This window comes from Dromiciops gliroides, chromosome 4 (assembly GCF_019393635.1).
Source record: "Dromiciops gliroides isolate mDroGli1 chromosome 4, mDroGli1.pri, whole genome shotgun sequence".
Classification (NCBI taxonomy): Eukaryota; Metazoa; Chordata; class Mammalia; order Microbiotheria; family Microbiotheriidae; genus Dromiciops; species Dromiciops gliroides.
In genome coordinates, this window is record NC_057864.1 from 482,306,092 (window position 1) to 482,321,270 (window position 15,179).

The 15,179-nt window shown below is 47.9% G+C and overlaps 1 protein-coding gene across 2 annotated transcripts in view; it reads right to left on the minus strand.

Moving 5' to 3' along the window:
• Positions 1 to 13,227, minus strand: part of SENP2 (SUMO specific peptidase 2) — a 42,675-nt gene extending 29,448 nt beyond the window's left edge. For both annotated transcript variants that reach the window (XM_044003930.1, XM_044003929.1), the window contains exons 1-7: positions 13,044 to 13,227; positions 12,078 to 12,121; positions 8,386 to 8,519; positions 7,799 to 7,865; positions 6,505 to 6,619; positions 5,423 to 5,597; positions 352 to 455 (exon numbers count right to left, since the gene is read on the minus strand). In XM_044003930.1, coding sequence (XP_043859865.1) covers positions 352 to 455; positions 5,423 to 5,597; positions 6,505 to 6,619; positions 7,799 to 7,865; positions 8,386 to 8,519; positions 12,078 to 12,121; positions 13,044 to 13,147 — 743 coding nt within the window. In that variant the 5' untranslated portion in view covers positions 13,148 to 13,227. The remainder of the gene's footprint in view (positions 1 to 351; positions 456 to 5,422; positions 5,598 to 6,504; positions 6,620 to 7,798; positions 7,866 to 8,385; positions 8,520 to 12,077; positions 12,122 to 13,043) is intronic.
• Between the last annotated feature and the right edge of the window lie 1,952 nt (positions 13,228 to 15,179).

The window sequence follows — 15,179 nt, forward strand, 5'->3', positions numbered from 1 at the left end:
ACCAGAACCCAGGTCTTCCCGACTCCAGATCCAGCACTCAGAGAATCTACAAGAACATCAGAAAATGATCCTGGGTCCTGGGTGGGAGTAAAGAATCCTGGCAATAGAGCAAAACCGAGCAGCCAAACATTGAGAGGGGAGGCACCAGGAGCCTCAAGTCTATGAGCACCTGGACAGGGGTACCAGATTTGTCCTCTGAACAGCCACGGGCCCAAACACAGCTGCTTGGGCAGAAGCTGACAGCTGTTCCTTGACCACTCCCCCACCCAGCCCTTCCTGACTCACCCTCTCACAAGACAAAACAGAAGCACCAAAACCACAAGCCCCCTCAACCCGCCAGCCTGTCGTTACCCGTGATGGTTTGCAGTGACAGGAGTGAGACAGTTTCCATGGCATCCTTCTTTAAGTCGCTCCAACAGCCTTTGATACTTCTCTCTCTCCTCTCTCTGAAAACCCTGGGGAAAGGAAGGAAATGCTGACAAAAGCCAACAGAGAAATGACTGGCCCACACGCAGAGAATCAATCCATGGCGAGGACGTGGCTTCTGTGCCTGCCAGGTGGCAGCTCCCTGGGTGCTTCTGGGCCCTACACGGCCATTATCCAAGGCACTGTCCAAGGGCGCCGGAGGGCACCATACTTAAAGGTTGTCCTTCGTTCTTCTAGCTTTAAATGTAAATGAACATTTACTAAACACCACGAGTTAATGCCCACTGCTCTAGGGACTGAGACGTAGTCCCTAACCTCACAGATTTCCCATTCGATTATAAGCTGCATGAAGGCAGGGACTGTTTTATCCTATGTTCTTTTATCCTCGGGGCCTGGGATATAACAGGTGCTTGACAAATGCTTGATTGACTGATATGAAGTTTGTCTAACAGGAAGATGACAAACACAAATAACTAAAATCAAAGTAACCTAAAGTTTAGTGCTCTGGAGAGTTTCAAAGTGCTATGTGAGGTTTGAGGTAGGAGTGGAGGATAAAACAGAAAATGTCAGAGAGGTGACATTTAATTGGACTTTAAAGATGATTGGTAATTCAGGAGATGAAGAAAGGGGGAGAAAGGCCATTTCCAACCCAGACAACATTAAGAACAAGGCAGAAGGGAAATGAGTTTAACCACAGCCTGCAGGTACATAGAGGAAAGCAGAAATGGACTAGGGTAACCAGATCTATACCGAAAGAAGATTCCTACAAAAGCCACATGAAGGATGGGTGAGAGTGGAGAGAGGATGGAGCAGGAAGACCTGTTTGGAGGGCACTAGAACAACCATGGCAGGTGCTAATCAAAGTCTGAACTTGGGGATGGGCAGCAATGGGAAGAAAGAAAAGGGGACAGTTGAGAGAAATATAGCAGAGACAGAAGTGACAAGATTTGGGAATAAAATGAATATAAAAGGGGATGGAGAGATAATACTAACATGTTGTAACACAAGTGAATTGTGATATAACTAGCTGAAAGGGAAGTAAGAACCAGGTGTTACAGAGAAACATAATGAACTTGATTTGGGAAAGACTGAGTATGGTTGGTTGTTGTCCTTCCTTCTCAAAGAGGACCAAAATGACCCCACTATGATAGCATCAAGGTACAGTGTACCTGACTGGGGCTGATCAGACCAATACACGTCGGGCACAAATAATCCATGTGGACATTTGGGGTGGATTCTCTAAAGCTGCGCATCGAGGGCTTCCTTTGAGCTACGGCAATTCCGCTTTGGTCACAGAGCACAGCACCTTCTTTGATGAGGACCCACCATGCTGGGTGGTCTTCTGCCAGCGTCTCCCATGTCACATAAGCAATTCCAAAGCTCTTCAGAGAGTCCTTATATTGCTTTTTCTGACCTCCATGTGAGCATTTCCCTTGTGTGAGCTCTCTGTAAGTCAGTCTTTTAGGCAAGTGTATGTTTGGCATTTGAGCGATGTAGCCAGCCTATTGGGGCTGCACTCTCTGCAGCAGTTTGAATGCTTGGCAGTTTAGCCTAAGAGGATTTCAGTGTCTTGGTTCTTATGCTGCCAGGTGATCTTCAGAATCTTCCTAGGACAATTTGAATGAAGCAATTCAGTTCGGCATGGTGATAGTATACTGTCCAGGTTTCACAGACATACATTAATGAGGTCAGTCTTTGGTCTGATAGTCTAATACCTCTTCTCTTTTACACTTTCCTTTGGAGCCTCCTAAACACTGAGCTAGTTCTGGCAACGCGTGTGTCAGCCTCATTATTGATGTGGACATTCCCTGGAAAGTATACTGCCAAGGTAAGTGAACTTAAGCATGTATTCAAAACTTCTCCATTTGGTGTTACTGATGGTTCCGTTCCACACATGGATGGTGTGGTGCTGGCTGATGGAACACCTGTCTTTTCTTGGTGGTGTTAAGCCAAAATGAGCACAAGCGTCTCAACTTCAGAGGTTATATTGAAAGCACAATAATCTGCAAACAAAAAACCACGCACCAACATTCCCTCCATTTTAGTCTTGGCTTGTAGACTTTTCAGATTGAATAATTTACCATCAGTGAGGTAGCTGACCTTGATGTTATGTTATTCTTCACTGAAAGTGTCTGACAACACTGCTGAAAACACCCTGCTAAAAAGCATGGGAACAAGTGCACAGCCTTACTTCACTCCACGGGTGACTGGGAAAATGCAAGAGCAAGCGTGCCATCATAAAACTGATGTATGATACTGATGAACTTCTTCAGGGACCCAAATTTTGACATCGTTTTCCCACAAACCCTAACAGCGGACAGTACCGAAGAACGTTGTACATAAAGAAAAGACTGGCCCACACACAGAGAATCAATCCATGGCGAGGACCCGGCTTCTGTGCTCACCAGGTGGCAGCCATAGTGACGGCTACTCATTTTTTGGTTATAAACTTACTGGTTACAAGGAAAACTATTGGAAAGAATAGAAATAATCAACAAGACTCAAACACCTGATGTCCAAAACCTCCAGGCCCCATTGGGAGACTGGGTAGAAGCAGTCCGGCGGTATGAATGCCCCACATATATACCAGCCCTTTGCACAATCACCACAGCGTGCTGTTGTGTACAAGACCTCTGTTGTTCTCCTGGAATTTCTCCTGAAGTTGTTGGGCAGTACACCCCTTGTCAACTGTTCCTCGGCCCTTTCTGAAGCCATACCGGCTGTCGGGTAGATCATCATCTTCCTGGTGAAGGATCGACCTATTAAGGAAGACTCTGGCAAGAATCTTGCCAGTAGTGACTAAGAAAGAGACCTAGCTGGGATTGTCCCCAGAAAATCGATTCCCTTTGCCTTCAACGAAATGGATAATGAAGGCATCCTTAGACTCCTGGGGATTCCCTCCTCTTGCCACATCACTTTTTGTATGAGCAGTAGAGCTCCCCGCCTTATGAATCCCAGCTGGCATAGAATTGGCACCATTTGCCGAGGAAAGACTGTGCTGAGGGTTGTCCCCATTTAGACAGCATGAGCCCAGAGGCAGCCGGATTCAGAAGAGCAGTGGAGACCAAGCTCTGAGAATCTTGAGCATCAAGGCAGGAAATCAGGTTACTGAGGGACAGCAGGTCAGGGAGAACCTGAGATGATGGGGTGGAAAGGGGATGAGAATCCAGCAAAGAAGAAGAAAATAAGGCCCATGTGATCAGTCACAAGTCAAGGGAGAAGGGGATCCAGAAAGGGGGCATAGTCAAGAGTTTCCAGTGCTACAGAGGACAGTTAATTCAGCAATTAGGAAGCTGACAGTGTCCTTGGAAAGGCAAAGCTGAGCAAAGTGATGGTGACGGAAGCCACAGTCGAGAGCAGTAAGGAGGTGAAGGCAAGAAGACAGGAATGAAGAAAAAGAGGACAAGTGGGGAACATAATTAAGTTCTAATGACTAGAAGAAAGGAACTTGAGAAGTTCCTCTTCCAACGTCTCAGGAAAGGTGGAGGTTAAGCCATCTCTACTAAGTGTTGTGAGACAGTCATATTAGGGATGTGATCAACAAAGCAGAAAAACTGTTGAGGAGCCCCAATATTCCACTGCTAGGCCTGTGTCCCAAGGAGGTAAATGACAAAAAAGGTCCAACATATAACAGACATCCATCGACTGGAAACAGCTAAGTGAGCTGTGGTTATGTTGTAAGAAATGATGAGTGCAGAGAACCATGGGACAACTTGTGTGAATGATGCAAACCAGCATAGACCAGAAACAGAACCACTACCACCCAAATGGAAAGAACAGCAGCAGCAACAAAACATCCCAACAGAAAGTTCTGAAATAAGGACCAAGGACTGCACCCCCCAACCCAGAGACACAAACACAACGCTTCAATGTACCGTCAGCTTTCTTTCAACGTGCCTAGTAGCTTTATTCAAGTTTTTTCCTACCCCTTTAAAGAATGGATTGCTGCTGAGCAGCAAGGACAGCCTGACTAGATCACATAGTGTACATTTACGGGGATGAGGTCAGCTTGATTTCCCCATTGGCTCTCAGAACCCCTGGGAGAAAGGTGGCTCTGGTCCAGTGGCAGGAGCTGCCAGAGCTGAGAACCTGCTGGCAGGGCCCAAGGGCTTATGAGTGGGGTCTGGGCTGATCACGTTGGCAGCCTCAGAGTCACGGCTTGACTGCGGAGGGAGGTTAGGCCAGCCCTGGGCCATGGACTGGAAAAGCCCAAGGGATGAAAAGATCAAAAAACAGGAATGAAGGAAGTGAAGGTGGGAATGGGCAAGAGGCAGCAATCAGAGAGGAGAGACACTAAGCACAGGAACAGGAAGGGTGGACAGATCTGTGAAACGGTGTCCGGAGAGTGGAGCAATTGTTGTGGTCCAAGTGTCAGATGGGCCCGCAACATTCATCCTGCAGCCCCTAAAGATGATGGAGGGAGGAAAAGAGCATGAGTATGGTGCTGATGTCCCCAAGAAAACAGGGTGAGTGAACAAGAGGTTAGGAGAGAACAATCACAACGGGGAGAAGGCAGCACAAATGTGCACATGGTCCCGAGAGGGAATGGGAAGAACTTGAAGTTGGAGGGCCTGGGTTCGAATCCCAGCTCTGTTCCTTCCTGCTTGTATATGCCTGGGCATTTCATCGACCCTCTCTGGGCCTTGCCTGTAAGATGAGAAAATTAGACTGGATGACTCCTACGGTCCCTCCCCAGCTCTACAATCCTGCGATTCTGTGACTTCCAAAGAAGAAAGGCCAGCTGAGGCCTGAGGACAGAGCAAGGGCAAGGCTGGCCGCTCACGTGTGTGCGTGGGGAAGGCATGAGATGATTTCCTCAGTGGGCAGTGAAGGAGGATCACCTCCGCCCTCTGCTGTGGGCTACGTACAAGCACCCTGCCAAAGGCAAGCACGACAAGTCAGAGGAGTCCGGGCGTCCAGGCAGGCAGGCGCAGTTTACCTTCCAGCTGACGGGGTCCTTGCAAAAAGAGAACCAAAGCGATCCCCTTGGACTTGCCTCTTCCACAGTGCATCGTGGTCTCCTCAGAGCCCTGCCGGTTTCTGCAGGGGGTCCCTCAGAAAGGTTCCGGTCCTGAACGTGCTGTTTCCGGGCTAGAGAACTGTCTGGGGGAGACTTGCCAGAGTGACGGCCACTCATTCTTTTGTTATAAGCTTCCTGGTTACGAGGAAAACTATTGGATAGAACAGAAATGATCAACAAGACTCAAACACCAGATGTCCAAGACCTCCAGGCCCCATTGGGAGACTGGGTAGAGGCAGTCCTGCGGTATGAATGCCCCACAAATACACTAGCCCTTTGCACAATCATCCCAGAGTGCCGATTTGCATAAGGTTTTCACAAGTAGAGGTCCAGATCCTAGCTAGAGCACGGCAGAGCTGGGGTTCCAAGGTAGGCCTTCCTAGTTCTCCAACTCCTGCTACAGCCTCACTGAATGCCCCACTGCCCCTCGCCAACCCCCCCCACTCCCAGCAACGACTTTACCCAAAGCCTCCACATCACTGCCCCTGGAGTTATGCACCCCTACTTCATTCCTGGGGGCTGACCAATTGTGAGAACCCACCATATGCAGTATTTTCTTGCCTGTTCCACTGGACCCAGAGCTTGGAGGGATTCAGAGTATTGGAGGCTCAGATGTGTTCACACAAACATACCATTACAACTACTTTAACCCAAATGGAGACAGACTTCTGGGGGACAGTCCAGGATCCTAGCCATCATTTAAAACACTCAGAATATTTTTAAAAGAAGGTTAACTTAAGGATTCGATCTGACCCTAAATTAGGGATTTTATTAAGACCGTTCAGGGCTGGGGATACAGTGCAATGGGGCCACAAGGGAGGGTCACCTCCTCATCCCTAACATGTCTTTCATCTACCTGCGGTGACTATGAGCTGAGGAAAGCTCTTTTTTGTCTGCTGTCTTGTTAAAGACTTTATCAGTGACACACTTTATACCCTAAACAATCAGAAAACAGAAACGCAAACAGGAAAACATTTCAAGGTCTTTGTAATGTGTCGCTATTAAGCTGATACATTCCTATGCACAGAAAAGCAGAATTATCAGGAAGCAAGAATTACCTAAAGGAAGGCATAGCGTGGCGTCGATGATGGTGGTGGTGGTGGTGGTGGTGGTGGTGGTGATCTCGACTCACTTTATCTGAATGTTTACTTGCTCCATTTCGGGTTTTATTACCTACAAATAAAAGTGTGTTAGCAACTGGGAATGGGGGGGAGGGGACACTAGAGCATTTGACTCCTTTGCATTTGAAAAGCCCAACTAAGGGGAAGCTAGGTGGCGCAGTGGATAGAGCACCGGCCCTGGAATCAGGAGGACCTGAGTTCAAATCCAGTCTCAGACACTTTACACTTACTAGCTGTGTGACCCTGGGCAAGTCACTTGACCCCAATTGCCTCCAAAAAAAAAAAAAAGCCCAACTAAGGATTTTGGCTTTCTCAATTACATCACTGCATCCAGCAACTTTCCTCTGCCTCTCCAAGGACTAAGATGTGACAGGCCCTATCTAAAACTCAAAATAAGAAGAGAGCCTCAAAACAGCACAAAGGGGAGAACAACTGGTTATTCTTATGTGACCTGACACATCCCATAAACTTCTTGAAATGTATGAACGAACAAGTCCAAAGGGAACCCTTGGGGAGCTCTCCCTTAGACACCTCAACTTCTTTTCTCCTATAGCAGATAGCATCCTAAATGGGATTCTGAACCCTCAACAACTTGCAGGCAGCCTTTTAGCATTAGGACTTTTCCTGGACTGTCACTCTGTGATGCTTGGAACGCTAAACAATTCTAAGAGAATTATTCTAATTGTCATCAGAATTGGCCAACTAGGTAAGAAAGATGGCTCCGAGTCATGGGCACACAAAGGTCCTGAAACCTGGCCGGCTCCGCATTCTCTGCCACAGGCATCATCAAAGGCCTTCAGGAGGGGTCCAGGACCAGCTGAGGGAAGAGAAGCAGCAAACCTGCTTGCTTCACTTTGGAGAACAGACAATGCTGAGTCCAAAGACCAGGTCTTCTCTACCCTGCATCACACCTCCTGCCAAATTAGCCCATCTCCTAGGGGAAAGACACACTAGTTATTAGCCTTCAGTGTCCCAGGCTCCAGGACGACATGGAGCAAATGAAAGAAGCAGCAGTCCCCAACCTGAGATAAAGTAGCCACAAGGTCAGAGGAATGGGCAGGCAGCGACACTGAACAGAAGCCCTAATTAAAGGGAAAAGATGTTCCTGAGGTTCACAGCATTGGTTTTACTCTTTTTCTCCCCCACCACAACTCCAACCTGGTTAGAATGATTCCCTTTCATGTACTGAAAATGAGAAAAAGGAAAAAGAATCATCTGATATTTCTCTCACCCGATGTAAGCACATCTCTCCAGGGTCCAGATTTTGTCAATTTAGATGGTGAATGTCTGGGAAGTGCCTTAAAAACAACAAAGAAACCATTATGATTAGAAACTTCTTCTTTAAAAAAACAAAAAACAAACCCCAAATTTCTTATCAAAAGCATCCTAGTGTGGGCAGCTCGGTGGCGCAGTGGATAGAGCAACGGCCCTGGAGTCAGGAGGACCTGAGTTCAAATCCGACCTCAGATACTTAACACTTACCAGCTGTGTGACCCTGGGCAAGTCACTTAACCCCAATTGCCTCACTAAAAAAAAAAAATAAAAAAACAAAACCAAAAGCATCCTAGTGCATAAAACTCCACTGTCTTTAAGAGTATCCAAATTTTAATTTTTAAAGCCTCTTACAGTAATATAAGACAGAAATCACAGATGCTGCATATATATACATACATTAATTTCTCCCATTAAAATGTTAGTGATTATCCCGTTTACACAGATCTTAAATTCTGAAAATGGTTTTTCCTATCTTTGTCATTTTGAAGACAAGGGCAACTGACAAGGACCCACAAACTGGGTCTGGCTTTCCTTCCCACTGACCTCTCCGGGAGAGCCTCCCGTATGCGAGCCATTGCAGTCGCTAGCCTCCGGGCACCTCGGACTGAGGTGGGCCGGAGTGCCAAATAAGTTGGTGATATCCCAGATGCTCTTCTTGACTCGATGAATCAAGGAATCTACAAATCCAAGAAATACAAAATGAAAAGTTTACAACCAAAAGATTCTCTCTTTCAGAAAGGGCTTTGACGGCACATGTAGATGCATTTAGTTAACTAGAAAGGCAAGGGCTCCCGAGTCTGTGGGCCTGAGTTCAAAACCCACCTTTGATACTCACTACCTGGATAACCTGGGAGAGGCAGCTTCCCCTCCATGGGCCTCAGTTTCCTCCTCTGTAAAATGGGGGGTGGGGGGGAGTTGGCCTCAACGGCCTCTGAGGTCCCTTCCAGCTCTAAATTTAGGACCTGTGGTCAAGCCCTAACTCACGGCAGACGCGGCGCCTGCCAGTGCCTGGCACGTTTTAGAAAGGCCTTCACGGATCTGTCCAGTGAATAATTTTACTAGAATTAGGAAAGAAACTAGAAAAGGTTCTTTTCTAGAAACTTCTCCAGGTGAAACAGCTAGGCTTCCTGTTTTCTTCATCCAACAACATCAGCTTTGGAAAACCAAACACTGCTTCTAAACAACCATTTCTCCTCCCTCCCCAAGCCTCAAACACAGGCAGGCTCTTGCCAGAGGATGAGGCCCCAGTGCACCAGGGAAAGCTGCTTCAGGTACCACCTCAGATCAAAGGTCACTGGTCTCACGGAACAGATTCTGTGGACTTAACACAAGCCGGACCCAGTGGGGCACAAAGAAGCTGCAAGAAGACCCTGTGAAGGTTGGCCCATACAGCACCACAGCACTGGCTCTGCTCCCATCCCATCTTCCTGCTGGATCCTGGACTGATTCTGAGTCACCATCACCTGAGAGTACAAAGGGGGAACATTCCCCATAAGACAGAGGTGTCCCTGGACCTTTGCTCAATCCTTCCCTTCTTCTAAATATCACCCCGCTACACTTCACCCTAACTGTCTACTACAGTCAATGTGTGCTGAAAATGGCTCATTTGCCCAATTAAATCTTACAGTCTAAGAGGGTACCCCAAGTACAGAGTTGAACAGTTTTAGAAAGCAACAAAAAAAGTCTTCTCAAAACAGTTTTATAGAAAAGTCTTTTTTCGGGGGGGGGGGGAGGGGGGGCAATTGGGGTTAAGTGACTTGCCCAGGGTCACACAGCTAGTAAGTGTTAAGTGTCTCAGGTCAAATTTGAACTCAGGTCCTCCTGACTCCAGGGCCAGTGCTCTATCCACTGTGCCACCTAGCTGCCCCAGAAAAGCCATTTTAACCAACATCTCATACCACATACCACAATAAGCTCCAAATGGATATTCAACCTGACTGAGGTCACACCATTAAAAAAAACACACAAAAAACTGAGGGGAACCAGACCAGGTATGCTTTCAAAGTTAAGGCTAGTGGGAAGAGCTCTTAACCAAACAAGGGAGAGTGCAATCAAAAACAATAAAATACACCATTTTCATTACATCAAGTTGAAAAGTTTTTGCTTGAATAAAACTAATGTGGCTAGGGTAAGAAGGAGAGGTGTCAAATGAAGAAAAAAATCTCTCCTTCAAATATTTCTGAAAAGATTCTGAAATCCAAGACATATGGGGAACTATACACCACCCCCACCCCGAACTAAGTGTTCAAAGGATACTAACGAACAGTTCTCAAAATTAACAACTAATTGAAAGATTGCTTCAGATAACAAAATCAGAATAATCTTGGACTTTCATCTCAATCCAGCAAAATTGGCCCAAATGCCCAAAGATGGGAACAGTCAGTGCTAGAGAAGCCACAGAAAGACAGTCACATTAATACACTGCTGCTGAAACCCTAGATTGGGCTGACCAGCCTGAAAGCCAATTTGAAAGAAGAGAAGAGAAGAGAAGAGAGGAGAGGAGGGGAGGGGAGGGGAGGGGAGGGGAGGGGAGGGGAGGGGAGGGGAGGGGAGGGGAGGGGAGAAGAGAAGAGAAGAGAAGAGAGGGGAGAAGAGAAGAGAAGAGAAGAGAAGAGAAGAGAAGAGAAGAGAAGAGAAGAGAAGAGAAGAGAAGAGAAGAGAAGAGAAGAGAAGAGAAGAGAAGAGAAGAGAGGAGAGGAGAGGAGAGAAGAGGAACTGAAATGTTCATACCCTTTGTTCCAGAGATCATACATACCAGAAGGAGGTGTCAAGGACAGAGATCTTAAAAGGATCCACATACACCAAAAATATTTAAAGCAGTATTTTTCCCCAATAGTAAAGAACTAGAAACAAAGCAGATGCCCATTGGCTGAGGCATGGCTAAACAAATCATGGCACACAAATAGAACAAGATGTGATAAGAAATGAGGAATATGAAGAATCCAGTAAAGAGAAATGTAAACTGTTGCAGTAAAAAGTCAGCACAACTAGGAAAACAACACAGTAACCACAACATAAATGCAGAGAAAAAAGTGAAGCAACTGCTATGTGATCACAATGCCCATTCCTTCCTGCGATGAGCTTCCCCCCTCCCCCACCCCTCCTCAGGAAGTCCAACCCTGTTCTAGGTCCTGACTATGCCCTGTTCTCTCCAGCCCTGCCTCTCCCATGCACAGGCTCTGCCCCTGTCCTGCCCCTCTGCTGAACCCACTGGTTCTGCTCTCTCATCTCCTCTTCTCCAATCCCTTTCCACTTTATCCTCCTGAAAAGAAGAGCAAGTCACAGTGGTGGCTGTGAGTGCAAAGGAGAGGATGTGAAGTCAGATCTCACAAGGCCTGACAGCTGAGGTGAGAGGTGGGTCTGCAGTGGAAATGGAGAGTCTGAGATCCCTCACCTGGTGATGGGGGCAGACTTCTAGTGAGAACTGATAAAAGCGCAGAGCTGCACACAAGGAAGAGTGGAGGAACCTCAGGGGTGGGGGCACCTACCCTCAGAAGGCACCAAAAGCCACTCAAGTGCCATGAACCTGCGGGGCTTTTTAGTCTAGAACTTTGATTATTCTGACAGAGGCGGCCAGGCCAGGCACTGTGGTGTAACTTGAGTCTTCAAAGTTGTCTGAGGCACCGAGGCTACTTGCTTTACCCAAGGTTACTCAGTTAGTATATGTCAGAAGTAACATTTAAATCCAGGTCTTCTTGATTCTGAGCTCTTTTCTCTACCCACTATACCAAGCTGCCTATCTCAGTGAAGCTTGTGCAATACATTTTCCATTTAAAGACATATGTCTTTATATGCTTCTATCAGAGGCAGAGAAATGGGGGATGACACTAAGACTCTACCCACAATAAGGGTGCTTTCATCCTTTCATATTATGGCCACAGAAGTGGCCAAACAAATACTAACTGGTGATGAGCACCCCTGACTGTTGAATCAGGTGACAACTCAGAAGCCTTTCCAGCTTGCCTGGGCTTGCATACCCAACAACCGGCACTGAGGGAAGTATCTGGAGGAGGGTTTTAGCCTCCAAAACAGTCCACGACACTGTTTTGGGTATAGTTTATAACATTTTCCCCCAAAGAAGTTTCCCTCTGTTCTTTCTTCTCTCCTCTTTTTTCTTCAACTTTTTCTTCTTCTACTACTATTTCTTTTTTAAAAAAAATTTATTGTTATTTTTTTCTACTACTATTTCTACGACAACACCACCACACAGAGAACTGAAAACGAATATCTGGTACCTAATCGTGGTCTTTTGGCTTCTGTTTCATCAGTGGCTGGAGTTCTGAGGAAAAAAAAGACAAAAAAACCGAAAATCAACACCATGGCCCTATCAGGCATAAGCACTCCATTATGCAGAAATACCAAATCATTCCATTATTCCTCTACTCCCACTTTATTACCAAATGGATTCCAAAAAAATGTTCTGAGCTAGAACTACATACTAGCAATCACTTCACTTGAAGCAGTTAAAGGGCTCGTTTTTTAATAGCAGTAGCACCGAAAATAATCACAGGCAAAAGAGAAGTCACTAAGCAACCAGCCCTTTCTGTATTGGAAAATAGCTTCTACTGGAAAAACCCTCATTTGCGCTGAAAATCCCAGCCTTAAAACACATCGAAGGGGCGGCTAGGTGGCGCAGTGGGTAAAGCACCGGCCCTGGAGTCAGGAGGACCTGAGTTCAAATCCGGTCTCAGACACTTGACACTTACTAGCTGTGTGACCCTGGGCAAGTCACTTAACCCAATTGTCTCACTAAGAAATAAAAAAAAAAACCAAACACATCGAAGATTTCATCCACCAGTGGTTACCAAGGGGGGTTCCGATCGCCCCCATCTGATGCGGGGCGTCTTCTCCCTCCGGCTTCTTTAGACACCGGTGGGGTCGGCAGCCGGCACCCCCCGGGAATGCCAATAAAAATGCCGGGGCTTGGGGCACTGGTAACCAAGGCCAGGGCAGGCAGGAAAGGGCCAGAGAGAGGCGGGCAGCCCCTGCCCCTCCCCCCGTCATTCCGCATCTCCGGGGGCCGCCGCCTCGCCCCCCGCCGCGGGCGCGGCAGAGGCGGCTTCTCCCGCCCCTCCCCCGCCGGGCCCGGGCCACCGCGCGCAGCCCCGCCCCCGGCCGGCGCCCACTCGCGGCTCGCGGCTCGCGGCCCCGCCCCCGGCCGGCGCCCACTCGCGGCTCGCGGCCCCGCCCGCGCCTCTCACCTGTCCGATAACCGCCTCTTGAGCAGGGGCCGAGCTGCGGGCTCGGGGGGGCCGCGCGGCCTCCGGAAGATGGAGTGGAAGACACTAAGCAGCCATCTGTACATACCAGGCCGGCGCGGAAACCGCGGAGGCCGACACGGGCCTAGCGTCGGAGGCCGGAACCGCCCCTGCCACTGCCACAGGCCCCGCCCCCGCCGCCGCCCCCGCCGCCGCCGCCGCCGCCGCCCCCGCTCAAGTCGTCGCCGCCGTCGTGGTCGCTGTCGTCGTCGCCGCAGCCTCAGGCTCAGCCTCAGACGCCAGCAGCCCCACCACGGCAACGTCGCAGACTGGTGATGCCGCACCGACGCCCACCGGAAGCGCGTCCCCGCGGCGTGGGCGACTGTCATTGACGTCACAGCCCCCCCACCGAGAGGCGAAATCGCCTCGTTCGCCAGCAATTCCTCCATTCTTCAATTGTATCTCGGGGGATACAGTAAATAGGGCAGCGAGTCTGCAGTTCGGAAGACACTTACTAGCTGTGTGACCCTGGGGAAGTCACTTAACCCCCATTGCCCTGCCAAAAACAACAACAACAACAACAAAAAGTAATGGAAGGGGCAGTTAGGTGGCACAGTGGATAGAACACCGGCCCTGGATTCAGGAGGACCTGAGTTTAAATTTGGCCTCAGACACTTGATACTTACCAGCTGTGTGACCCTGGGCAAGTCACTTAACCCCCATTGCCCTGCCAAAAACAACAACAACAACAACAAAAAGTAATGGAAGGGGCAGTTAGGTGGCACAGTGGATAGAACACCGGCCCTGGATTCAGGAGGACCTGAGTTTAAATTTGGCCTCAGACACTTGATACTTACCAGCTGTGTGACCCTGGGCAAGTCACTTAACCCCCATTGCCCTGCCAAAAACAACAACAACAACAACAAAAAGTAATGGAAGGGGCAGTTAGGTGGCACAGTGGATAGAACACCGGCCCTGGATTCAGGAGGACCTGAGTTTAAATTTGGCCTCAGACACTTGATACTTACCAGCTGTGTGACCCTGGGCAAGTCACTTAACCCCAAGTGCCTCACAAAAAAAAAAAAAAGCCAGTAATTAAAGTTGTAATGAAGTTAGAATTGCAATATTTATTTTTTATACTGAACAGCTTTCTTTGATTTACTCACCTCCTCAGTTTTAGTTCCTGAATTGGGATTTTCTGGCAGGCCAGATTCCATTTCCTGCTATACTTTTGTGTGGATTGGTTTGCCCTGTATAGTCTCACTCTGATTCCCCTGAGTTCTTGTTCTGACTGCCACCTTCCCATGTTAGGCCTCCCTGGATCTGTGAGGTTCATTCAGAGTTCTGGATCTTCAGGTCCGTCTCTGGTTTCTCAGGACAGACTCCCAGGGCTTTCAGAGTCCTTGGGCTAGGGCTGTCCCAGTTTGAGTACTGTGGCACAAAGAACAAGGTGCTTGTTGCTAACAATGTTTTTTTGTATGTGTTTTTTTTTTTACCACTCTGGGACATTCTCAGGGGAATGTTCCACTCCATGTTGCTTTCTTTTCTTTTCTTTTTTTTTTTTGGTGAGGCAATTGGGGTTAAGTGACTTGCCCAGGGTCACACAGCTAGTAAGTGTGTGTTAAGTGTCTGAGGCCAGATTTGAACTCAGGTCCTCCTGACTCCAGGGCCGGTGTTCTATCTACTGTGCCACCTAGCTGCCCCTCCATGTTGCTTTCAGGAAACATCTGTCCTCCCTGTGGTTGCCTTGTCTTTTTTCTCCTGGGAGGAATCCCTTTTCCCACTGCTCATGGTCTTCTAGCTAATTTTTTCTGCAGTTCTCCATCAGAAGATGTCACTTACTAGTTTCTCACTGGATTTATTAATCGTTATTCTTCTCGAGTGACTTTCAGGGTGAGCTGGCCAGCCTCCTCTTCTTCAGGTAGTCATCTTGGCCTTGATAAGGGACACTTTTTTTAAGAGTTTAATTGTACCCAATGCAATGGTTAATCATGATTCCAGAGAACTGATAGTAAAACCTGCCTGTTGTCTACCTTTGGACCCAGAGGTGATGGAATCATGGTGAGTAATAAGACAAATATTTTTTGTACATGACCAATGTGGGAAATTGTTTTGCTTGACTATTTTATTGTTGTTGAT